The 24,306-nt window shown below is 34.9% G+C and overlaps 6 protein-coding genes across 14 annotated transcripts; 4 read left to right on the top strand and 2 right to left on the bottom strand.

The window, feature by feature from the left end:
• The first annotated feature begins 412 nt into the window (after positions 1-412).
• On the top strand, positions 413-2,706 carry LOC123194588 (chaperone protein dnaJ 49-like). Of its 2 annotated transcripts, XM_044607868.1 has the most exons (3): positions 413-1,380; positions 1,459-1,744; positions 2,347-2,706. In XM_044607868.1, the coding sequence occupies exons 1-2, from the start codon at positions 651-653 to the stop codon at positions 1,728-1,730; spliced, it is 1,002 nt and encodes a 333-aa protein (XP_044463803.1). In that variant the 5' UTR covers positions 413-650; the 3' UTR covers positions 1,731-1,744; positions 2,347-2,706. The 2 variants fall into 2 exon arrangements, with proteins under 2 accessions (XP_044463803.1, XP_044463802.1); XM_044607867.1 differs by having other exon boundaries at positions 414-1,744.
• Positions 2,707-4,716: 2,010 nt separating this feature from the next.
• On the top strand, positions 4,717-5,718 carry LOC123194589 (13 kDa ribonucleoprotein-associated protein-like). Its single transcript, XM_044607869.1, has 4 exons — positions 4,717-4,876; positions 4,959-5,183; positions 5,271-5,402; positions 5,491-5,718. Exons 1-4 carry the CDS (start codon positions 4,874-4,876, stop codon positions 5,515-5,517), a joined length of 387 nt encoding a protein of 128 aa, XP_044463804.1. The 5' UTR covers positions 4,717-4,873; the 3' UTR covers positions 5,518-5,718.
• A 2,363-nt stretch (positions 5,719-8,081) lies between these two features.
• Positions 8,082-9,582, bottom strand: LOC123194752 (protein BUNDLE SHEATH DEFECTIVE 2, chloroplastic). Of its 3 annotated transcripts, none has more exons than XM_044608137.1 (3): positions 9,281-9,559; positions 9,015-9,163; positions 8,082-8,316 (listed from the first exon to the last, which is right to left on the bottom strand). In XM_044608137.1, exons 1-3 carry the CDS (start codon positions 9,404-9,406, stop codon positions 8,274-8,276), a joined length of 318 nt encoding a protein of 105 aa, XP_044464072.1. In that variant the 5' UTR covers positions 9,407-9,559; the 3' UTR covers positions 8,082-8,273. The 3 variants fall into 3 exon arrangements, with proteins under 3 accessions (XP_044464072.1, XP_044464071.1, XP_044464070.1); XM_044608136.1 differs by lacking the exon at positions 8,082-8,316 and adding an exon at positions 8,670-8,927 and having other exon boundaries at positions 9,281-9,582; XM_044608135.1 differs by lacking the exon at positions 8,082-8,316 and having other exon boundaries at positions 8,670-9,163; positions 9,281-9,582.
• Positions 9,583-9,666: 84 nt separating this feature from the next.
• Positions 9,667-12,764, top strand: LOC123194751. 3 transcript variants are annotated; one of them, XM_044608134.1, is made up of 3 exons: positions 9,683-9,882; positions 10,871-11,030; positions 11,548-12,764. In XM_044608134.1, the coding sequence occupies exon 3, from the start codon at positions 11,558-11,560 to the stop codon at positions 12,572-12,574; it is 1,017 nt and encodes a 338-aa protein (XP_044464069.1). In that variant the 5' UTR covers positions 9,683-9,882; positions 10,871-11,030; positions 11,548-11,557; the 3' UTR covers positions 12,575-12,764. The 3 variants fall into 3 exon arrangements, with proteins under 3 accessions (XP_044464067.1, XP_044464069.1, XP_044464068.1); XM_044608133.1 differs by having other exon boundaries at positions 10,833-11,030; XM_044608132.1 differs by lacking the exon at positions 10,871-11,030 and having other exon boundaries at positions 9,667-9,882.
• A 1,372-nt stretch (positions 12,765-14,136) lies between these two features.
• Positions 14,137-16,970, top strand: LOC123194675 (deSI-like protein At4g17486). Of its 2 annotated transcripts, none has more exons than XM_044608011.1 (4): positions 14,137-14,509; positions 15,620-15,907; positions 16,294-16,374; positions 16,507-16,970. In XM_044608011.1, the coding sequence occupies exons 1-4, from the start codon at positions 14,359-14,361 to the stop codon at positions 16,638-16,640; spliced, it is 654 nt and encodes a 217-aa protein (XP_044463946.1). In that variant the 5' UTR covers positions 14,137-14,358; the 3' UTR covers positions 16,641-16,970. The 2 variants fall into 2 exon arrangements, with proteins under 2 accessions (XP_044463946.1, XP_044463947.1); XM_044608012.1 differs by lacking the exon at positions 14,137-14,509 and adding an exon at positions 14,693-15,320.
• Positions 16,971-17,276: 306 nt separating this feature from the next.
• LOC123194674 (acyl-protein thioesterase 2-like) lies at positions 17,277-22,325 on the bottom strand. 3 transcript variants are annotated; one of them, XM_044608009.1, is made up of 10 exons: positions 22,156-22,325; positions 21,723-21,760; positions 21,490-21,604; positions 21,269-21,305; positions 21,069-21,138; positions 20,666-20,770; positions 18,745-18,895; positions 18,577-18,659; positions 17,706-17,799; positions 17,277-17,626 (listed from the first exon to the last, which is right to left on the bottom strand). In XM_044608009.1, exons 2-10 carry the CDS (start codon positions 21,751-21,753, stop codon positions 17,539-17,541), a joined length of 774 nt encoding a protein of 257 aa, XP_044463944.1. In that variant the 5' UTR covers positions 21,754-21,760; positions 22,156-22,325; the 3' UTR covers positions 17,277-17,538. The 3 variants fall into 3 exon arrangements, with proteins under 3 accessions (XP_044463944.1, XP_044463943.1, XP_044463945.1); XM_044608008.1 differs by having other exon boundaries at positions 21,723-21,791; positions 22,156-22,324; XM_044608010.1 differs by lacking the exon at positions 22,156-22,325 and adding an exon at positions 22,078-22,143 and having other exon boundaries at positions 21,723-21,791.
• Positions 22,326-24,306: the final 1,981 nt, after the last annotated feature.

The raw sequence follows: 24,306 nt of genomic DNA, 5'->3' as shown, positions 1-24,306 counted from the left end.
TATTTATTCTTAATTTAAAAATTATTTTTTAATAAGAGAATTTTATCTAAATTAATTAGATAAATAAACTTTAATTTATAGTAATCAAACTCGATACCATTATATTAAATAAATTATGATTTTATAAATATAATAAAAATTTAAATTTAAATTTAAAAAAAAGATTCTAATATTTCATTAACTAATTTATTATAAAATTACCTTAATCAACATTTTAAGCGAGGATAATTTCATGATAATCACCATGTGTGAATTAGTTTACTTTTGGTTTTCAAATCTTTTATTATTAAAGTTAAAAAATTATTACAGAGGAATTAGCTCGAAAATTAAAAGTATGAATTAATGTTATTTTTAAATAAATTAATAAATATAAATAATTATGGTATTTTATTGAAGATTTTAAATGTTAAAATTGTTTGTTTGGGTACGGCTAAACCTTGTCAAACACTGAACTTTCCATAAACTTCTGCAAGATCGACATCCAAACAAATACCAATAGAAAAGCCGATCTATTTTAACCAGAAGGAACGGCGAGTCCACTCCTTGTCCCCAAAGGCCAAACTGAAATCCTCTCTATCAATTTTTGAATTCAGATCCCATGATTCCTAATTGGTAATCAATTAGGGTTTTCTGGCTTTTCAATTTTAAGAATGGACGGTAATAAAGACGACGCCTTGAAATGTTTCAAAATCGGGAAAGAAGCCCTGGAATCAGGGGACCGAGCGCGTGCCCTCAAGTTTCTCATCAAAGCTCGACGACTCGATCCCTCTCTTCCCGTCGATGGTGATCTCATCTCATCTATCGAATCTGATTCCAATTCAAATCCCGATGGGCCTTCCGTGCGGTCGACGACAGAGAAGCCTGCCGATCAACCCTCGCTTCGTCAACGGGTCCCCGCCACTGCCTCATCTTCGTCAACGTCATCCACATCTGCTGCTGCGTACACCGAAGAGCAAATCACAATCGTCAGACAGATTAAGAAAAAGAAGGATTATTACGATATTTTAGGTGTTGAAAAGAGCTGTTCTGTGGAGGATGTGCGGAAAGCGTATCGAAAACTGTCTCTGAAAGTTCATCCTGATAAGAACAAAGCTCCCGGCGCTGAAGAAGCTTTTAAATTAGTTTCCAAGGCGTTTCAGTGTCTGAGCATTGAAGAGAATAGGAAAAAATACGATCTTGTCGGTTCGGATGAGCCTGTTTACCAACCACAGGCACACAGTCGGGCGTATCATGGGTATAATGGTTTTTACGAGACCGATGTTGATGCTGATGAGATTTTTAGGAACTTTTTCTTTGGTGGGATGCCTCCTGCCAGAACACAATTTCGACATTTTAATTTTGGGCCGGGCATGGCGGCTAGAACAGCTGATAATGGGTCCGGTGGGTTTAATTTACGCGCGTTAATTCAGTTGTTGCCGGTATTTCTTATCATTCTGTTGCAATTTTTGCCCTCTTCAGATCCAATATATACCCTCTCTAGGTCGTATCCTTATGAGTACAAGTTTACCACGGCGAGAGGTGTTAATTACTATGTGAAGTCAGCCAAGTTTGAGCAGGATTATCCAATGAATAGTGCGGCGAGAGTGAAGCTTGAAAAGCAGGTGGAGAAGGATTACTCATCAATACTTGTGCAGAATTGTCGGTTGGAGATTCAGCGTCAGCAGTGGGGTTTCATAAAGGAGACTCCTCATTGTGATATGTGGCGGAAGTTTCAAGATTCGGCAGCGTGATTTCTTGAATCAAGGTTTATGTCACAGTCCCTGATTTTGTCTGGAACTTTTTATTTTTTGTAGATTATGTTCGATTGGGAATATTAATTACGCACAAATAAGTTATCTGCTTTCTTTTATTATGAAGTATCTGATTTTATATTAGGGATATATACATTTTTCTATGTTTTTATGGTTTTTTTTGGTGTACCAGCTGATTTAGCATATAACCGGGAATAATTTGTGTAATACAGCTATCTTCCCTGTGCTGCTATGACTGATTCATTTTTCTTTGTCAGAGATGCAATCCATAGTACTTATACTACTTACTTCATTGAGCTGAACTCATTGACTTTTGCTTATAACAAATTGGAAGGGAGGAATGTTTCCTATCAACAATTTAAATTTATCATAAGAATTTTATTGGATCTGTGAACTGGGTAGTTTTCATACTAATTTCCAGTTCAGTTCATCTTACCTCTTCTCTTTCAACCTGCTGTGTTTGGAATTGTTGGTTGTAGAATCGTTGTCATGTGCCTTAGGAATAACTGCAAATTTGATATATGGTTTTGTTTTGACTAATTTATAATATGTATCAAGGCTTGTGTGCTAGGATTGTAATTTTCTCCTTTTGCAGATTGCTTGTTTGGTGCTAAATGCTTCAACATTTTCACGATTGAAGATCACACGAAGCATTTGAAATTTACTCAAGATGCTAAGGATAACAGTAGTGATTTATGAGAATTATCTTTGTGAAATCTGCCTGTTGTCTATTCTTTGCCTCCTTAGTTGGTAAACTTTCTGCAACAAACTATGTACTCTATGCAGACACCAAGGACAGCTCCTAGAAATGCTTCTCTTTCTTTGTAAGGCGGTTGCTATATGCATGCTTATGAATGCATCCTGCAAGAGTTATTTACATTACATTTTTAGTTTTGTAGAATATTATTTTCTATAACCTTTACATTTATGGATATGAAATAGTTATATTTGCGTATTGATTGGTTCACATTGATCTTTATGAGCTATTTCGTTCTTTGTGTGAGATGATCTAGTTTTCACAATGTATTCACAGGCAATGGGTTCATGATTAAAGCACTTTGACAACAGACGTAACATTATCATGTTTATGTTCAGATTTCTAACATTTATTTATCATTCCCTGGTTGATTCTGTTTGTTGAGTTCCTGGGCTTAGTTTTCACCCTTTGTTATTCTTCTTCATTTCCCGTTTCTGTTTTTTCAAATAGAGATCTCCTTCACATTCTTCTGTGTAAGAATATTCCATTTTGTAATTTGATTTTATTTAGTTATTAGAACTGCCCTGATATTTAGTGCTGCTTAATCACTATCATTATTGCCATGGCTTAAGTAATTAGTGTATCCAACAGTGATTACATCTCATTTGCAAGTGAATAATGCTACATGTACAAACAGATTGTGCATACTTATTTATAGGTAGTATCTGGTTGAGTGAGTTTTAAGCGAGAGAAAAAGTAAATAATCATATTACTCAATCATAAACCGTCTCTCAGTTTGTACAAATAAGGTAGTAAGATTTGTTTGTTTATTCTTTTTAAGTTAAAGTAAGTTATTTGCTACTAAGTGCAAACTGTTTGTTGTGATTGAGATTGAGATTTTTAAGTTCTCCGTGTTGTTTATCAAAATGGTACCTTTTAAGTTACCCTGAGAAAGGCCTACTGCTTTTCACTCATGATTTTTTATTTAAAACAGCCGAGAATAATGCATTCTAGAGTCCTGAGGGACTGGTTTGGAAAGGCCAGCCTTATGGCATCCCTAATATTGATGTTTTTTTTTCTGACTTTGTGAAGACCGTCATCAATTTCAACTCCCAGGAAGAATTAGAATTATGTTACAGCAGTCTTCTGAAACAGCAATCTATTACTGACAAATTAATGCATTCTATTTATGTTGGTTACCAGCTTACAGAGATGGTAATTTCATCGTAATTTCTTGACGCTAGGGAGGAACCCTTAGCAGAAGACTTTTCATTCTTGATCAAGAACCTAGATGCCATTGCAGATACTTAGAAATTTCAAGAAATCACACTGTAACCTTGATAATAGGTTTTTGAGTCATGATAATTGTGGCCTGCTGAGAGAAGATATAGAATTGCACGGAATCAAGATACATCAAAGATTTGGGTTTAAGTTTTTGTTACGATTGTAAAACTCTAACTTATGTGATTAAGTTTAATTACTCTACTCAGAGGTTTGCCTGTCCAATCAATTTGGACAAGGTTCTCCTATTGCCAAAAAAATAAACCATCAAAGGACAGAAGAGATCCATACGAAAGAAAATAGTCTCTCCAAGAGACAATCTGGAGATGAAATTGTGATGTGAAAGGCTAATAGGCTAATAGGCTAATGTGGATACATTAGACAAACGAGTAAAAGAATGAAATTATATAAGTAAATAAATTTTACTAATTCATCCACGTAGACTGAATGGCAGCACCCGAATTATTTACCATTATTACCCCTAATTTCACGGTGAAAAAGATAGATTGGGTAAACAATAAAATAGCAGGAGCACTAATATTCAATATATATATAAAAGCTAGTAGAGAGGAAAAACCATGTGGAAAGGAACTGAGGAAAATAATATAATTCAAATTGATTCATGCTATCAACCGGAAAAATAAGAGTAAATTCACATTGAATTCAAGTAGCCGGTGATGTGAATGAAGCAATGCAGTCATCAAAAGCTTTTATTCGGGGGAAAAAGAAAAAGAAAGGTAGAGTATACCAGGTAGGTAGGCTTCAATTTGCACAAGGAAATGAAGGTCTTAATTTCCATGTAAAGTACATTGTTGAAGCCACATCTTTTCAGTCAAGAGACACAACAACATAAAAGCAAATTTTTCCGACAAATTGTCGTGTAACAAACATTGAAGAGTGTCGAATGCTTAGGTTTCACTTCAATGAAAGCATGTTCCCCGATGACAGCGATAAGATTAGCTAGACTTCGAGTCCAAAGTCCAAATCGTTTTTTTTTTTTTTTTTGTTAATACGATGTCGTATTCCTCCTTAACCTCTCTATAAACGATGGTCTCGAACTTTATCCTATTTCTCTCCTCTCATGAACCCTAGTTATTTTTGTGCTTGTCCCCAACAAGAACCCTAGCCTCCTTCATCTACAAAAATGGTAATCTTTGGTTAAATAATTGATTAATTTGATTTTCTACATGATCTATTCGTTGAATATTTGATTTGATTGAATATCGCAGACAGGAGAAGCAGTGAACCCAAAAGCATACCCACTGGCGGATTCACATTTGACCATTACAATTCTCGATCTCGTTCAACAAGCAGCCAACTACAAGCAGCTCAAAAAGGGTGCTAATGAAGCAACCAAGACCCTTAACAGAGGAATCTCCGAGTTCATTGTGATGGCTGCCGATACGGAGCCTCTCGAGATCCTTCTGCATCTTCCCCTGCTTGCTGAAGACAAGGTAGCTTTCATCTTCAATGATTTTTTTTTTAATTTTTATTAAATGTTGAATTGAAACCGGACTAACCCCTTTATTCGAATGTGTCAGAATGTGCCGTATGTGTTTGTTCCTTCAAAGCAGGCTCTCGGACGAGCATGCGGTGTCACAAGACCAGTGATTGCTTGCTCTGTTACATCAAATGAGGCTAGCCAATTGAAAACACAAATTCAACAACTCAAGGTAGTTAATTTATTTGGATTTCGTTTGGTTGCAAACAAGAATTATTGTTCTCACTCAGAGTTTGTGGTTTTGTTTGTGTAAAATGCAGGATGCGATTGAAAAGCTGTTGATTTGATAGGAAAGATGAAGGATGGTGTGCGGAATCGGTGCGATGGGCCTCTTGGGTGGCTTTGACTGCGGCACTAGGGAATTGAGCTTATTATATTATTGGTCTTCCTTTATGTTTTCTTATTGTGCATTGTGAGATGAAGGGTGTAATAATACTTATAGTTAAAACTTCATATTTGGTATTGCTATGAATATCAATTATTCTGTCCTTTGTTCCATAATCTACATAAACATCCTAGATTGCTTGCATTGTATCATTCCTTCATTCCTTTTTGTAAGGTATGTGGTGTTAGAAAAATCGAGCAGGAGCTGCGGCCTGGATAAGAGGTTTTAGTTGAGCAACAGGGACGGGGTCATGGCCACTGGAGCTGCAGGAAGGAGGTGTGGATTGGAGCAGAAGTAAGGGGAACTATGAGCTGGTGTTGAAGGAGCTCGAACATGAGCAGGATTTAGAAAACACAAAGAGTAAAATTATGCTTACAAACAAATTGTACAAATTTATCTATTCAAACTTATGATTGGGTATTGTAATTTTTTTTTTTTCTCACTTCAAAATTATCGAATTAAAGGTCACCACATCATGTTGAACAAATAATTTTGGATAATTTATTTGTTTGTCCAATTCTTACGACTACTTAATATATACAACATATGGAAAACCAGTTATGTGATTATGAATGCTAATTATGCAATAAAATATAATTTACAGAATGGTAGAAGTCTGGGTTGCGTTCTTATGACAGTCGTTATAAACCCAAATGTAAGCCATTAGCATAATCAGGATTGGCTTGATGTCTTGGTGTCTTTATTTTCCTAGTCTTGAAATAAGATTTGATCATATTTTGATTCAGTTATAACTTTGAAGGATCTTGTGGAATGATTTTATTATTGCACGTTTATGATCATAAAGTTTATTCAGAGTAAATTGTAGAAGGGTGATTTGCCGGGAGAATTGGGCATCGAGAGTGTGTGCTGGAGTGGTTATCGGGCATGACTAGAAATCATGTGGGCTCTGCCCGCGCAGGTTTGAATCCATATACAGTCTGGCGCAGGAGTAAACCAAACTATTGACGCAACACTTGTAACATGGTAAGAACCCAAAACCATGATATATGTTAAGCAGTAATTATTTTAAACTCAGATGATAACAATAGCCATTTGATAGAATTATAAAATTTGATTTTCTTTGGTTCTGCTGTCCACATTAAGTCATCAACTACAGAAAATGTGTTGTTGTGTTTGTAATGGAATTTGACAAAGATTTGCTGAATACAATAAAATATACATGTATTTTATAAATATGATGGGTTAGATGATACAACAGAAGCGGTGAGAGCTCTGGGGGCCAGAAGCACTTAAACATGGCAAGGTAAAAGACAAAACATGAACATAAAAGTTGAAGAAGATGCAAGACAACACTTGAGAAGGTAGGTTAGTAGATACTTGATGTGTATCATTACGTGATTGAATAAATTTGAATTAAAAATAAAATAACATCTAATCATATAATGATACATTTAAATATATATTTATTTTTGTATTTAAAATAAGTCTACAAAATATTGTTCTATCTATACTTGATGTTGAGCGAAAAATTGTTATTTATGTCTATTAGGGGCAAACTTTCAGTGAAAAAATGTTAATTACTCTTTCAACTATTAAGTATGCAAATGGTCAAAGAGTTAATAATAACCATTGGAAATATGCAACGGCTGAGCTGCGACATTATACTATGACCAGCAAAGAAAATAAAAGATACATTAGGCTCGTAATATATGGAATGGATTACTTATATTAAGATATTAGTGAAGAAATTGATCTGTCATCTCACCTTTCAAATCTATTTCAATCACATTGAAGCTCTCTTTTAAGTAGAAATTATCACCAAATGCTTGTCCACGAGAATTTTCGACACATCACATTAGTTGGGTTTCATTTAGACAGATTAATCAGTGGAATAATAATGGTTTATTGTATTTGGAACAGCTTTATGTGGTTTTTTAATAGAGAATCTACGGAAATCACGTGGTGGCTAGCAGCCTAACACGGAAGTCATACGGTTTTGATGGTGATGGCTTATCTTTCACGTTCAAGCTTTGCTTTACTTCAACTTCGTCCACATGATTTTGCACTTGATAGTACTGCATTCATGGCTTCTCCTTTACTTTAGGATGTGGGCTCTTGGATTATCAATCTGATGAGAGCCGTTCAGCTAGAGAAATGCAGGGCTATACTAAGGTTTTTTTATTTCTGCACTGGTAAAACATAAACTATGCCACACAATCTGATGTTTTCTGCATTGGGTTCATGACTCTTTAATCCTCTTACCATAACTCCTTCAAGACTTTCAATCTCTGTGGACTTGTCTTCGGGTAAAAAGTTCCGAACTTTTCTTTGGTAACAAAGAAACCTTATTTGTCCAAACAGATGAAGCCTCGGGTCCGATGATTGGTTTCAAAACTATAACTACTTGGTCAACAGACGTGGTTAGTGTGGATGTGTAGAAGAGACATGACAAATTGACATATCCAAAATGGGATCCAGCTCTGTCAATCACATAACAGTTTCAAATGCACAAATGGGAAAATTGTTTTAAGATTTCAACCAATAACTATGATTTATTAACAAAGCTATCAGCTGGTGCACCAACTAACCCACGTTTTTCTTTGCCTTGGCAGAATAATATATGTTTCACAATTTATAAATTGAAAAACAGAAAACAGAATGGTAGAATACTAGTGTTATGCATTCAGCCTCGCCAAGTCAATAGTAGCCCTTTCCCAAACAGTTCAGACAGCGCTGCACCCTGTAAATGTGACCAATTCTAAACATTAGTTTAAATCCTTATCATTTGATCGAAGTGGACTCCAGTCATAGGACTCCCGCCTAATGGCATTGCTCTCGAATATAAAATCATGTGTACAAACAAATTGTATAAATTTACCTATATAATATGAGATGACAGTTTATGACTATGTGATTTGATTGCTTACTTTTTTCATCATTTTAAAATCATCTAATCAAATACTTCTCTTATTTAAAATCGCCCAATCTGATGTCATCACCTCAGTTTGTATAATTTGTTTGTGCATGTCATATTTCTAGTTTCCTAATCCTTATATTCATTGAAGAACTAAGGGAAACAAAAATACAGAGTAATACAACTAAATTTCTAATGTGAATCTCATTAAATAAAAATTACAGCAGACAGCCTAAATCACCAGAGTACCTTACAATACCAACTATACTTCAGAAACTACAATGAAAAGGAAAGAGATGACTAAAATGTTCTTTTTAGGGAGGTAGGTGCTCTGCATATCCTTTATTTTCCCAACTTCTCTCAGAACCAAAACAATAGCCGGTATAAAAGTTGCGCTCCAGAAACAAGAACACACCACGGAGAGGAAAAAAGAAAACCTTACAAAAGTGGGTATAGTTTTGGCAAATGAAAATGTTCTGAGAAACCAAGCATCAAAAACGTAAAAATAGAAGAAAACCACCAACCTGTTACCCTCACAAGTAGGACAAAGACAAGGGTTGATAAAAATAGGGTCATACAAAGGCGACCACTTTATAGTTGCATTTCCTTTGCATAACTTGCATATATAAAATCCTTTCCCTTTACAAGACCCACAAGGTGCCGCCACCTTTTTCTACAAAACAGAAAGCAGCAAAAACCAGTCTCATCAACATACACCACTGAACTACTCAAACAGAAACGAAAAAGTAAAATTAAGAGCTAGGCAAAATGGTTCTCATTTAGTTTTTACCCGTTTCGCTTCAGTGACAGCACGAAGCGCACCAAGTGTGACAGTTGAAGCGAAATTGAGAGTGACGAATCCACCGACGATTATTGTAGCACAGGTGCCCAACACTTGCAGTGACCTTGGTATCATCGTCAAGCTTTCACTCTCACTGGCTTTTCTTCGAACAGCTTCAGTGCCTAGAACCCAACTTCGGTTTTCCTTCCAGGTTGAAGCTATTGATTTTGCGTATTTAGAAATAAAGTTTCGAGCAAAACGCGCCGTCTTAGTTTTTGATTCGTGTATCCAGTGAAGGTTTAGGTGGGGCCAGCACGAATGTGCTGAAATGACAAAACTGCGCCGCCTTATAAATGACAAATCAACTCAAAATATGGAAATAAAAATACAATAAAGAAACCGAGTGTGCCACGTCAGCTCCCATCGATACTTGACGCCCTTTGTCTTCGTCAAAGAACATCTTCTCTCCTTCTAGTTTCTCGCTTGAGCCAAGGAGCCCTAGATAAGCTACTCTGTCTGCTCCTCCCTCTTCGAAACTCAATCTAAATTGTCACTTCTAGGCCTTCAAATCTGAAGCGTAGAATACTCAATCGGACGTTTCAAAGTTTCTGGTAATTATCTAAATCGGATTATTATTATTTGTATTTTTTCTGAACTTTTGACCCATTTCGGGGTCTGGTTTTGGCCGGATCTTGCGGATTGATGTATATTTAATTCAATCTTTTAATTGAACTGGTTCATGACCTTTTGTTGGATTCGTTCCATGTATTTTGATTTCTTGCCATGTGGACTCTGGGATTCTGTGTTTTTGCTAGTAATTTTGGGTTCGAGGCGAGGAATCGGTAGCTGTTTGCTTACTTTAAAGTTGGATTGTGAAGTTTGATCTCTGTTTGCGATAATTTAATGTTTTCAATTGTTGCTATTGTTACTGTTATTGTATATTAAAATTGTTGGGTGTCATTTTAAGTCCTTTGTAGAATTGGCAATTTTGAGCCGTTGAGTTTTACTGTTATTCTATATCATCTAGGTTGCTGCTGATGTTGATGCTCTAGTCATCTGATTATGTTGAGTTATTTGTTCTATGATTCATAGAAGTTGTTTTGGAAATGATTTCGAAATAGGTTTTACTTTCGGAGAATAATACCGCATTTACAAACTTTCTTACTAACTTATCCATGATTGGGTGATTTTTGTTTAGAGATAAAGTAAATTGTTAAATTATCCAAACACATTAATTAACATGAGTTTGTATTGATAAATTAGTAAGAAAAGTTAGCAAGCGTAGTATTATACATTTGCTAATGAGTTTTGTTGGTGGGAAGAACAAACAATGTGGGGATGAAAAAGGTGTTAAATGCTTGATATTGGAGTCTTAATAATGTGACTGTGGTGATGACTATCCATGTGCTCATTTTAAGTGGAACACCAAAAGGATGTGAACTTGGTTGTGAGACAATATATCGTTGTTTTAAGGTTTGCTCCCCATAGAAGGATTTTGTTTGTTCAAGTTTCAAGTGGTTGGGATTTGAGATATCTTAAGTTCTGTTGTTTCTTTTGGCAGATTAGTTTTAATTGTAATCATTCCTTTGATTGAGGTAGAAGTTTGAAAATGGTGGTGGTCTTCATGGATGAGTGGCAGCAGTTGCTCTTACTATGAGAAGATGATCAAATGCTGTTATAATAATGCAATATGTGATTGTTGCCACACTGATCATGCCTGCGATTGGGCTCACCAGCTATTCAATTGTCTTAAATCTTGGTATCATGACTTGCCAGTGCTTTTACCATCCCTCCCTCCTGTTCTGCTAATTTCTTTAGGAGTTTATGTTGATATCCACTCTTTTTCAGTAATATTATTTCCTAGAAATTATGCTTGAGAGGACGTTGAGATGTAGCTAGGGTATTAGTATTCATGTTTGTAGCACAATGTCAATATTCTTAATATCACTTATCCATTTTATCCAAATTTAGATAATTTTTCCGCCCTATAGAGAGTCATTGTTTTTCTTAAAGTATGTAATCTCTGTACTTTTTTATATACTGATAGATATCTGAGAGTTATTATAAATTCACACATTATTGTATAGTATATTCATATATGTATTTCTTTCTGTAACATTGTAATTCTCCAAGCCTTGATTCTCTTCGTTTGATATACTTTCATGTGCCAGTTCTTTTCTTTTTATTAGAGTTGTAGGTATTTGTTTTGATAAATTGTGATACATACAGCATGCATTCATTATATTTTGGTGCGATCTTTTGTGTTTTGATAATAGAGGCTTCAACATGCCAAAGGAGAGAAGAGATCGATCTGTCTCTTTTGATAGATGCAGGACATCTCCTTATCCATGCAGCTCTAATCATGCTCAGAGATTTTCTGCTAAAACCCCTTCCAATATTGAGGAAAAGTTGAAGGAATGGGAAGAAGCGAGGTGCTCTATTTGTATGGAACATCCTCATAATGCAGTTCTTCTTTTATGTTCTTCCCATGAGAAGGGGTGCCGCCCCTATATGTGTGACACGAGCTACCGTCACTCCAACTGTCTTGATCAGTTCCGGAAGTCATTCACTGATACCTCATCAGAGACACCACGTCAAGAAGAAATGCAACCCACGAGCTCGGTCTCAGTTGTTACTTCAGAACTGGCTGTTACTGATTTGCTAGAAGAAAGAAGTGAGGAAGGTTCCTTGACGCCACATTCTGTGTCCCGTGAGAAGAAGGCGCCACCAAAGATAGTGTGCCCACTTTGTCGTGGCCAGATTAAAGACTGGATAGTTGTGGAAGATGCTCGCCAGTTTATGAATGCAAAGACGAGATCTTGTTCCTGTGAGACATGCAATTTCAGTGGCACCTACACAGATCTTAGAAAGCATGCTAGGCTGGAACATCCCCTTGTGCGGCCATCAGAAGCTGACCCAGAACGGGAGAATAACTGGAGAAGATTGGAGCGCCAGAGAGACCTTGGGGACTTAGTGAGCACACTTCAATCTTCCTTTGGAGAAGAGGGGGCTGATAGTAGTATTTCGCCAATTGAATATGGGGATTGGCTTACCGTATTTTTTCTCATTAGAGTCTTTAGACCTGGGTCCAGACCAAGTAGAAGTAGCTTCTCTGCGACCACAAGAGCTAGAGCACACCTAAGTATTCGAAGGAGATCTACCCGACTCTGGGGGGAGAGCTATGATGGGGAAGCTGGTTCTTCTTCCAGAGATGATGATAATGACTCTTCCGATGGTGGATCAGCTCCACTGAGGCGCAGTGCACGCATAAGGCGGCAAACAACTCCAGACAACCAGCCTTAATGGCATATCCTTGGCTGCATGCATCTGTATGATTCTTTTTGTTTGGAGGTTTCATTTCACTGTAAGTAAAGATGCAGTTTGTCTGTCAGGACCACAAGGAGTGTGGTGTTGCATTTTAAGGTCTATTAAAAGCTCTTTTTTACCTTAAATTATATTTCAATTAAAGAGCAATAGAACAGTTAAAGGTCTATTTAGTGTTTTTCTCAGCTGGGGTAAATAAATGATATCGGATTGACTAAAAGAGCAGCAGTGTAGTATACAAAGTAAATTCTTAACTCATGTACTGATGAGATCAGAAATTAATGAAAATTTTTAGGGGGAATTTAAAAATTCTGGAAAACTTTGGGAGAGTTTGAAAATTCTAAAATTTTCAATGTGACTTTTGGTATTTAAAAAATGACAATTATCTAATAAATAAAGGATGTGAATGTTATATTATAAAGTATTGAATTATAAAAACATGTTTAAAATATATAAGGTGGATGCCAGTAATATATTTCTTGCCCTTAGCATATTTTAAAAATAATAAAATTATGTGTATAAATAATGTATAATATTATATATAAATAATAATATATTATTATATAATTAAATATTATTTAAAATTATATAAAATATTATTATTACGGAATCTGCTTTGACCATACGGAGACGAGAAACCGCCGCATTGGCTTCGAGAATATAAGAAGATTGCCATTATACACGTGATCTTACCGGATCAAACGCGGGCCACATTGAAGTTTCAAAAAACGCATGCCAAGTGCATGAGCGGCTCTTTTGCCATCCCTAACCTTTGTCTCATAACATTTTGGTCCCTATTTTTTTTATTTTCAATCATTAGATAATATTGAAATTTTATCTTGAATTCTGATTAGAACTAGAACTTGGATATTTTTATTTATTTTATTTTTTAATTTCAAATAAGGAAATTTATCATCAAATTTCTCTTAGGTGGTGTTTGTTTTCTATTTTTTAATATTTGATTATAGGTATGATTTTAATTTTTTTAATGCTTTAAACAATTTCAAATCATTAAAATAAGAAAATCAAAATAAGATAAACTACATATGTTACTATATTGTTTATGATATAATATGAAAATTTTATTATAATAAAACTTTAAAATAAAAAGAAAACCAAAAATTTATAATGTATACAGGTTTAATTAAAATTGGAATTATATAAATTTGATAAGGGTGTCATCAATTAACAAATTTTTGTATTTAGATTAAAACAAAGATAAATTAATTTTTTATTATAAACAATATTAAGTATTTTTAATTATATGATAATATATTATCTGAATATTTAATTAATAATAAAAAATAAATGTGTATAGTTATATTTTTTAAGCTATATTGATTCTTTGTTAAAAAGCAAAAAAAACATATTAACCCCCCTTCCTTGCCCCATTAGTTTTTGGGATTAAATTGTCACTTATGAAAAGAATGGGATGAAAAGACCATTGGCGAAGCTTAGGGATGACAGGAAATTGCCAATTTGACTAAACAGTATACAAATGATGCCAATTTTTTAAATAATTTTTTTTTCGGAAAAAGAAAAAGAAAATTATGGTAGAGGGCAAAGCAAAAGAAAAGAAGAAACTTTCTTTTTCCGTCCCAAACCTTTCCTTTTAACTGCCTGCCTGCCTGCCTGCCTGGTTGGAGAATGGAGAGCCACCTTTAAGACCGAGAAGAGGAGATTTGCAGTTGCGGGCTAAGCAGTTTTCTTTTCTTCTCTTTGCTTCTTAGTGTGATTATTGTGAAGAATAGATTTATGAGGAAATGGGATCAGCAATCAACTCGAATTCCAGCTTTGAAGATGGTAGTTATGACAAAAATGAAACCCGGGTGGTTTTAAATGTTTACGATCTCACCCCTGTCAATAATTATACCTATTGGTTTGGTTTTGGGATTTTTCACTCCGGCATTGAAGGTTCGCTATTTTTGCCTTGTTTTCTTTTTCCTTTCGCTGATTCACTATTTGGGTATCTCTTTCATGTCTTCACGTCGTTGAATTTTTGTTTCAATCCAGGTTTCTCGTTTAATTTTTTTTAAAGCTTATAAATCATGGGATTTTTTTTTATATTGCTTAGATCTTTTATTGCAGTAAACTTGATTGAAGAATCAACATGGAATTTCTTACTTGTGATTCCGACTTCAAAACTATGGAGTTATTGTTGTATAATTGATTTTAATTTTTTGCACGTATGATAGACAGGCTCTTCAATGCTTACAGTTCATTAGCTTTCTCTTTGTCAGAAAAAAGGGACAAAAAGGAATGTTTGATGGATGATATGATGTCGAACTATTTTTTTATGGTGTAACTTCTCATTTTTTGACTTAATCATTGCAAAGAGAAAGAAATTTTAGTCTATCAGTGCCTAAAAATTACCAATCTTGAAGACAGTGTAAAATTTGCCATGTTTCATACAAGGAAAATGAGTAAGTATTTGGCCTAAACAATGAGCTTTTGGTTCCAAGTTGAGTGCTACTGCTCAGTCCAGAATAGGGGGTGTTTGTACTTAAACATGGACAAGACTAAGTATTTGAATTGTTCACTGATTTAGAGCCTTGACACTGGATGTAAACTTATCTGATGCAACTTTTAGTATTTTATATGCTCAAAATAGTTGGGTTTAAGTTGTGATCCTTCGACTTGTATTATGGGATTGAATAAATTGGTTCATGGTTGATGTGTGCCCTAGAAGAAGGCTGCTGGGAGTGTGGAACATGTATGGGAATTGGTAAGAACTATTTGCTTTAAATGTTTGAGATTGATGAAAACAATACTAATCAGAAACTCAATATTTGCTTGAATTGGGGAGAGAGTGACTTGATGAAAAATACATCATCCTGATGCATAGAAGTCCATATAGTGAATATTCATTATTACCGGAAGTTTCTGATCAATAAATTCCTGTAGATCTAAAACTAGTCCAAGGATACAGGAACTCATTATATTTGAATTTTTGTTCAATACAGATTTTCTATTGCCTTTTCAGAGTTCAACTAACTAGAGAATCTGAATTTATTGTATGAACAGTTCATGGTAAGGAGTATGCTTTTGGAGCCCATGATTTCCCAGTAAGCGGAGTTTTTGAAGTAGAGCCAAGGAGCTGCCCTGGTTTTGTTTACCGATCTTCCATCCCCTTAGGCCGCGTAAATATGCCACGCTCTGAATTCCGGACATTTGTTGAGTCTGCAGCTTCTGAGTATCATGGAGATACTTATAATCTTATTTCCAAGAATTGCAACCATTTTACTGATGACATTGCATGGAGATTGACAGGCAAACATATCCCTGGGTGGGTAAATCGGTTGGCCCGGATAGGTACAAAAAATTCCTCCTGTTAAATGATCTTCCGATTCCTGTGATACACTGCAACTTGTAATTATTAACTTAGAAGGATGTATTGGCCTTGAACCCAAGGAATATTAGGGGTGAGTATCTGCCCCTCTGAGGCCCAGCCAAAAGAGTTAATGGCTGCCAATTTGTGTTATAATATGCTCAATTAAAAGCATATTCTTTATCATTCATTAGGTTTCAAACCATGGTCTTTGAACCATCCTTTCCTTGATTTTAAAGAAATAGCCTTAAGTTTTAAGAACTTGAAATTTACTTTTCTTTTCTGTAAATGGTTACACAACTTCTTCTACCGCATAAAAGCTGAACAATCTGAAAATTTAATAGAAAGCATCATGTGTTCAAAATTTCAGGCGCGTTGTGTGGATGTCTTCTTCCTGAAAGCCTTCAAGCTACTTCTGTTAAGCAGTTACCTGAGTACCACGAGTGTACGGGTAATATTTTAAATCATGAATTATGTTTCTTCTGAATATTTTTCGACTTAATAGTTATTCCACTTATTACTTTTAGCTAGTTCTAATATTTGCAACATCTTGTTTTGCCTTTTCTGTGGATTCTTTCCTAAGAGGATGGATCCGAATCACTGTCAACAGCCACTCCTCGTGAGTCAATTGAAATTCATGATGACCAAGAGAAACTCTTGTTGTTGCCACCAGCCAGCAGTGGGGAAGTGGCTTTTGTTAAAGAGACGCAGAATTGAACCTTGGTCGCTTTCAAGGGAAAAAATTGGGCCTTTGGATCTATTGTTCTCCTCTTAATTATCGATGCTTGCCTGGAAAGGCCTGCATCCCCCTTTTGGAAGGTAAAAACACCAGAGATCATTCACCGTTGGTAGCACACATGATTGCTTGCTGGATGTTGAAATTTTCCAAATTGCTCATTTTTTCAATCATTTTTCTTCTCTTTCCCCATTCTTTTGTTTGGTTTGTTGGGGTGAAGAATCTGTAAACTAGAAAATAGTTTGATGTAACTGATGTTTTATACCAGTGATTTGCATGAGCCTCTTTAAAGTAGAAACAACATTTCTATATCTTATGTTGTTGGGCAGTTTCAAATTTCAAACTCGATATCATCCTTCGCTATTATAACTTTGTAATAAGATAGCATTTTCCAGATGAATGGGCATGACTATTTATTAACCTGGATTTCTGAAAAAATTGGGCAGAAAACAGAACTTAGAATATTTCAAGAGGTATTGTGGTTAGAATAAATGCCCTCTTTCTAATTTATTTATTTTTTTCACGTTGATCCAATAGCTAATCTGTTTTGGAAGGCAAATTAGAAAAGAATCAGCAAATCACTATCAGTTGCATGCAAATGAAAGGAGAAAACGAAGTTAAAACATAGCAATCACCATCCAGATTTTATGACAAATCAATAAAACTCCTTTGCAAATGAAAGTTGATGACCCAAATCAGATGTTCCTAAATATTTGCCAATAAAGTTTCCTGTAGATCCTCCACAGTAAAACAATATGAAATGCAACACTGGGAATGCATGGGCATGCATTTTGAGCTGCTAAATTTTTATCCTTGCAACCGTAACCAATTTTTGCCTTCATCTTCGTAGTTATGAAATCAAGATTTGCAGCTGTCACGTTATGAAGAGCCCCCTTCAAGTCCCAATTTAGATGTTAGCCAAGCACAAACCTCATCCATCTCTTCAGGGACAGTGTAGTGACCAAGCCTGCCGGTCAAACAAAGGAATCCAAATTTTACAATATTAAGTTATTAAAACTAAACAAGTAATTATTAGGGTTGCATACCCATTATAAGATTTGAATGTCACATCCCCAAACCCATTTGAACTGAGGGCTTGTGAGGACTTCTCACCAAATTTATATTGAACCACATCATCAGCTGCAACCAACAATGTCAAATCAATTTGTCAAGACCTGCAACTTATGTCACCAATAACTACAATGCCAATGCTGAAACTAGGGCAAGTATTTGATCTGTTGAATAGTAGACTATGAACTAGGATTGAACATTTAGAGTGACTGATGCAACCACTGACCATTTTCTTGACAAGCATATGACAGGAAGAAGATATATGAAGCAGTAAAATAATTCATGTTCTTCCTTCACAAAAACAATGTGAAAATGCATTATGATAGAATATGCGAACTGCTTTTTATGTGACTTTTATTGTAAAGAAACATGAAGATCATGATGCTTAATTAAACAATGTCCATCAATGGGCAGCTCTGATGGTTAAAATTTGATAGGGGACATTTTTTCAACAAAACAAGAATCATGAATAAATCTACACAAAAAAACATTAACTAGCAAGTTAAGGTACTAAAATGATATGCAAAATAGAGGAGGATATGGCCACAAAAGATTAGCTCAGACTCAGAAATGAAGAATTTACGCCTCCCAATGACTATATATTGACAATGGCACAAGCATACTCAAATAACCAACATCAAAACAGAAGATAAAATAATGAAAATGGTGAATCAGTCAATTTATCACCACCTAAGCATATACATTCTACTCATAATCACAATTTATTACTCATAGGAAAAAGAAACAGTACACACTAAAGCCAATGATATAGCATATAACCTTCAAGTGAATATACATTTCAAGATAAAAAACCAACATGTTCCTATGTGGGATAGTAGGGATGACCTCTGCCATGACAAAGCAAAATGGGCAAAGATGAAGCACGTCTTGCAGCTTCAGTATCTCCTCTTAATTTGCTATTCAAAGTCCTGGAAAAGAACATAATTAAGGTACCAAAACATATGAAAAAATGCCTTGAAAGTATTAAATTGAGGTAAATATATGAAAACAGACTTTGAACATGGAAGCCAGCCACTTAGTCCCACAACTGCACTTAAGTTGGCAGGGTATGGATTGCCATTTGCATATTTTCCTTGAGTGAAGCAGGTTGCAGAGTATAGTGAGGTTGCTGCACCCATACTGAAGCCTCCAATACCAATTTTAACTATCACAGGAAAAATTATAATAACAGTAGAACTAGAAGAAGAGCAAAGTAGGCATTGTCAAGATTAAAACTTAAGAATAATTAATTCAGTGCATCGGTTGGAAATAAATCCATTGTTTTACCCATTGCATTTGAAAAAGTAAGTTCACTTCTTAAGTATGCATCCATAAAAGAACCTAGTGTAACCACTGTTAGTGATTATAAAGAAAAAATATCCATTACACAAAAGCAATGCAAAATTCTTGTTTCACATGCTATAACAGAAAACAAGCCTCTTTAGTTGAAGTCATACATGGGACACAATACAAGGTGCTAGGCCCATTATAATCACCAAATGACATATTAGTTTATTATGCAATTTGAGAAGCAGAAGACCATAGAACAACTATACAGTAACATGATAATAATTCTTCAGTTTGCCTGAATGTATAAAAGCACAATCCTTTTGACCTACGTGTTGGAAGATAGTATACTGAATTGTGCTCCAAATAAATGACAGATGGGTGGAACATAGAGTGGGCTTGCCCAGGCTAAGCTTTTCAAAAAAAAAAAAAAAGCTATATGGCAATACAAAATAACCTTTTACCATTAAATATTATTACTAAATGTCACATTAATAAGTTTATGATAATTCTTTCTTTTACTCCTTTTTAACTTTCCATTTTCCACACCATTCTAGCCTTTCCAGTGTTGTCTTTTCTCTACAAGCTTAAATTATTTATAGATTTGTATCTATCACATCAGAAAAAAGATCTATTTTTGGTATTAAGTGTGTAGGTTAAGGTAATTTCAAATTTAAATGTATTACTTTCAATTTTTAATAGTTGCTTTAATTTGAAATTTGAATTGATCAATTTTTAAATTAGTGTCGGTTTTCAATTCATGTACATACATTTCTAAGTAAAAAACTAATTAAATCATTCTAATGGAAACATACAAGTGACAGTAACCATTATCAATTTTTATTCTCTAATCGCATTTAACTTATATTAAATCAAATGTGTTCAAACTTTGAACCTAAAGTTGGGTTCAAGAGAAACTTAAGCTTTATATGATTTAAATAATATTTATAAATCATTGCATTAAGTTTACACATGGTTCAAAGAACAGTGTATAAGTCAACAACCAATAAAATGGATGAGTGTTTTTGTATTTACAACAGTTTGTTGTCTTTTATCTCTTTTACATGGATAACATTATGATGTTTATTTCAATTAGATACATCTTTATTAGATTTGAATAAAGAAGGATTTTTACTTTTTGAAGCACTGTATGATATCCTCCCTACATTTATTTGTTGTATGAAGCATATGCCTTACTTTTGTAGGACAAGGTTTATTATGTCCTACTAAAAATCCCTTATATGATGGATGCTCCCTTAAAAGAAAAGTTTCTGATAAGGCAATTATTATATCATAATAGAAAGAAGTTTAACCAGTAAAAAAAAAATTCCTGGCTACACCCCTGGTGACAGACTGACACTGCAATGCTTTCTATGTTACAAAAGGATAGCTTAGAAACAGCTATACATAATAAGCTCTTACCCTTGATTAGATAGCTAGATAACATAACTAATTACGCTTAAAATTTGGTATCCTGAAAAAGGTAATGAGTTAAGCGGTTGTTGAATGATATTAAGTTTTTCATCTCACACAAACAATCAAAGTGCTTGAAAAAAATCAACATATAAAAGGGACTTTTCAAACTGATAAAACATGGACAAACATACAGCATCACCGCATACCAAAAAATCTGAAAGAAGAAACTTACTGTCAGCAGGCTCTGTTGATAACAAATTTGCAACATGCAAGGCTGCAGCATCTAAACCCTCTAAATCATCAGGAGCATCTTCCAAAAGATCTCCCACATCAAACCCTGATTTAAATCAAATAAGCATTTCAGATAAAAGTAATTAAGGTTTCAAACAGAATATTTCTGTTGAAGCATGATTTTCATTTCTAACATCTAAAATTGAATCTTCATTTTTGACAGATCGTTAACAAAGACGAAAGAGTCAAGTCTTGTTATAGTTAATATCTTAATCACTTTTCTCTTTTATATTTTTGAGGCGATTAATGCTAACATTGTACAACTTTGAGAGACAGTAACATAGTATTATGTGATTTTTATTTAAAATATTACTAATATTTATATATCAGGCAACTATACTTACAAGCAGTGGATGGAAAGCCACCAAATAAAGTCATTGGTTGAGTAGGGGCAGTTGGACAAATCCATTTAATCTGCATCATAGAATTACAGTCATTACGAACTTCTCAATGACATTAAAAAGCCTTTTCCAAGTAAATTTAGAAAAAGGGAAGTTTCATTAATGCACGTGCTCTTAAAGAATTAGGATGCAATCACTCTTACATTTGGAAGAGGAAGGGTCTCCAAGAGCTGTGACCAGCTGCAAACAGGATCAAAGCATAAATGGAATTTATATTTTCATATACAGATAGATACATATATACATTTTCATAAAAAATGAAATTAACATTTTCTATGCCAGTTTTGCAAAGTGAGCACGCATAGCTAACAATATAATTGATCTTACATATATATAGAAGACAGCATTGGAAAACTGATAATACCTAGAACCATTGTCACCAAGACCATGAAGCCAAACCACAGTAGCTTGGTGTTTACCTTTGGGCCTTACCACATAAGTCCTTCCAAACTCATGGGTTCTTTTAACAGCTTTGCCCCCTTAAAAGGTGTTGCAATAAAATTCATTAATCAAAAATGCTGAAGATTATAACAGAACTTTCACGGTAATCATCGACTTTTGAAACTGTAAATGATTGAGCAGAGAAAAAAAACTAACCGGAACTCATGGAAGGGCCAGAAAAGCTCATCTTAACCCTAAAAAATTATCAATAAGAAGAGACCAATCCTGAAATGAATTAGGACCCAGATTAACAATAACCCAATGAAGTAAACGAATCAATTTAATGTAGCATTCTCGTCAATTTGACAAATGTTTCTTACAGACAACATTATCACAAATCAACTAAAGAAGAGTTTAGCATTCAAACAGTGTTAATACCAAAATGTAACCCAAAATTTAAAACAGGACGCAAAATATGCATAAACTAGAACCATAATTAGATCACAAAAAAATGGATCCTCAATATTATTACTAGAAGAGAATAAACATTTTTATTAATATATAAGGCAACCTCCAAGAACGAAGTGAGAATATTTATTGATGAAATGAAAATTAAAGAGAAACAGGTTTTAGGGTTTAAAGAGTTTACCAGAGCTGAAGAAAGACAAGCTGCCTGGCTTTGCTGTGTAGCTGGGTCCCCAAACCCAAACTTTTAGTCAGATATTTCTTCTGGTCTGGGTTTCATCTCGATTTTACTAATGTTTAGTTCCGATTATTGTCCGCCGTTGATCAATGCGTATAAGTTGTTAGTTTGTTATGGTTTGATAATTTCTTATTTTGTAAAAATGCATTTGAAATGTTATTAGTGTGAATCCCCCCAACCAAACCTAAAAATTAGTTAAATTAGTTTGAGTGATAAAAAAGTTACAATTTGAGTAATATAATTTTTTACATGAAAAAAAACACAAATAAATCTCGTTACCATAAATTAAAGATGAAAATCAACGATTTATTGACCACTTTTTCTTCCTTTTTTTTTTAGTGAAATTTTTAATAAAATGTTCAAAATCACCTATGAAAATATGGTATGGTTTGTGCGACAACAATTTTGTATGCAAAGTGTACATGGGCCTTGAGATGGTCATTGAATCTAGCCTTAAATTCTCATATAAACATGTGGTTTTATGATACAACCAAATTTATACACTTGGGGCAAGTTGAACAGAAGCAACAGAATACAGGAGATGAATGGCAGGTGGAAGAACAACAAAAGCTAAATAATGAGGAACAGCCCAATAGTGAAGTCCAGGAAGGGGTGACGTCCAACAATTATCCAAAAAGGACTAAGAAACCACCTATGTGGCTTAATGATTTTATTAGATGAAATAAACTTATCTAGGATGGATGAGAGCAAATAGAATTAGTAGGTTTTATCTAATTTAGTTTGACATTATCTTGATTAGTGGAGTCATATATATCTTGTTTTTGTATTTATCAGGATTAGTTGTCATAGTAGTTATCATAGGAGTGGAGTTATACATATATATATTTGGCTTTTGTATTTCGGAAGAATAATAAAGAATAATTTTGCTCTCTAATTCTTTCCTTCTCAGTCTTATTAATCGGAGCTGACACTCGCTCGAAGAGTGGCTTAATTTACGGCCAGCCTATATTTCCAGATTCGTAGGTGGGTCGTATCAATTGGTGCTCTCGTTGAGAGGTTCAACGATGTCAAATACAGAGTTGATAGAGACAGTAAAGGCTCTGCAGGCTCAATTTGAAGGCCAAACTATTTCCATCCACCAAACGTTGCAACAATATATGGCTTCGGTTGACAATCGTTTGGAAGACTTAAGATCACAGATTCAAGAGACTTCCTCGAACCAGAGCAAACCTGGTGGGAACTCATCTAAGATGGCAGCTTCATCGGAGGCTTTTTCAAATGGGACAGAAATTTCGCCGGTGTTACGATCTATGAAAATGGAGGTCCCAAAATTTGATGGAAGTGATCCTAATGGCTGGGTTTTTCGAATTGAGGAGTTTTTCGATTTCCATGGGACACCCGAACACTTACGACTTCAAATAGCTTCTTTTCATATGGAAGGTCGAGCAGCTAGCTGGTATCAGTGGATGAAGGCCAACCAATTGTTGACCACTTGGAATGAGTTTTTGACTAATCTTAAACACCGTTTTGGCGCATCTATGTATGAAGATCACCAAGGGAATCTTTCGAAATTAACACAAACCACTACTGTTGCTGAGTTCCAATCCGCTTTCAAAGATTTGATGAATAAGGTGACAGGCATTTCAGAACCATTATTAATTAGTTTTTTTATTACGGGACTAAAAATAGAAATTCGGAGGGAGTTATTATTCAATAGACCTTCCTCCTTAATGGAGGCATTTGCCTTAGCTCGGTCATTTGAAGCCCGTAATGAGGAGAGCAAATTAAGTACCCGATCTTGGAGTAAATGGAATTCCCCACCCAGCAAACCAACACCATATCCACCGTCCACAATAATGTCCACAAAACCACAAACATTGCAGCCAAACACCTCTCAAACAAGCAACTACCAACCATCAAAACCTTCACTGTTACCACCTCTTTTACCTTCTCCGAACCTCCCTATTCGTCGCCTAACGCCAAGTGAACTCCAAGAGAAACGTGAAAAAGGGTTGTGCTATAACTGTGACCAGAAATATGGACCTAATCATCGCTGTCGTAGTAAGTATCTGATGCTAATGGGTACCGACGATGTGGAAGATATGCCCATAGAGGAGACACAATTGGCAGAGCCAA

Source organism: Mangifera indica, chromosome 13 (genome assembly GCF_011075055.1).
Source record: "Mangifera indica cultivar Alphonso chromosome 13, CATAS_Mindica_2.1, whole genome shotgun sequence".
Taxonomy (NCBI): domain Eukaryota; kingdom Viridiplantae; phylum Streptophyta; class Magnoliopsida; order Sapindales; family Anacardiaceae; genus Mangifera; species Mangifera indica.
Note: the sequence above shows the minus strand (reverse complement) of the source record. Positions and strands in the feature narration are given on the sequence as shown.

Bases quoted from the DNA above. Each gene is read 5' to 3' on its own strand.
- LOC123194588 (XM_044607867.1), top strand. From the start codon at position 651: ATGGACGGTAATAAAGACGACGCCTTGAAATGTTTCAAAATCGGGAAA.
- LOC123194589 (XM_044607869.1), top strand. The intron at 5,184-5,270 runs GTAGCTTTCATC...CGAATGTGTCAG, and splicing joins CCCTGCTTGCTGAAGACAAG to AATGTGCCGTATGTGTTTGT. The intron at 5,403-5,490 runs GTAGTTAATTTA...TGTAAAATGCAG, and splicing joins CACAAATTCAACAACTCAAG to GATGCGATTGAAAAGCTGTT.
- LOC123194752 (XM_044608135.1), bottom strand. From the start codon at position 9,406: ATGATACCAAGGTCACTGCAAGTGTTGGGCACCTGTGCTACAATAATC. The intron at 9,164-9,280 runs GTAAAAACTAAA...TCTGTTTTGTAG, and splicing joins CTGTCACTGAAGCGAAACGG to AAAAAGGTGGCGGCACCTTG.
- LOC123194751 (XM_044608132.1), top strand. From the start codon at position 11,558: ATGCCAAAGGAGAGAAGAGATCGATCTGTCTCTTTTGATAGATGCAGG.
- LOC123194675 (XM_044608011.1), top strand. From the start codon at position 14,359: ATGGGATCAGCAATCAACTCGAATTCCAGCTTTGAAGATGGTAGTTAT. The intron at 14,510-15,619 runs GTTCGCTATTTT...TTGTATGAACAG, and splicing joins TTTTCACTCCGGCATTGAAG to TTCATGGTAAGGAGTATGCT. The intron at 16,375-16,506 runs GTAATATTTTAA...TTCTTTCCTAAG, and splicing joins TGAGTACCACGAGTGTACGG to AGGATGGATCCGAATCACTG.
- LOC123194674 (XM_044608009.1), bottom strand. From the start codon at position 21,753: ATGAGCTTTTCTGGCCCTTCCATGAGTTCCG. The intron at 21,306-21,489 runs GTATTATCAGTT...TCCTGTTTGCAG, and splicing joins CTTGGTGACAATGGTTCTAG to CTGGTCACAGCTCTTGGAGA. The intron at 18,896-20,665 runs GTAAGTTTCTTC...TTCCTGTGATAG, and splicing joins ATCAACAGAGCCTGCTGACA to TTAAAATTGGTATTGGAGGC.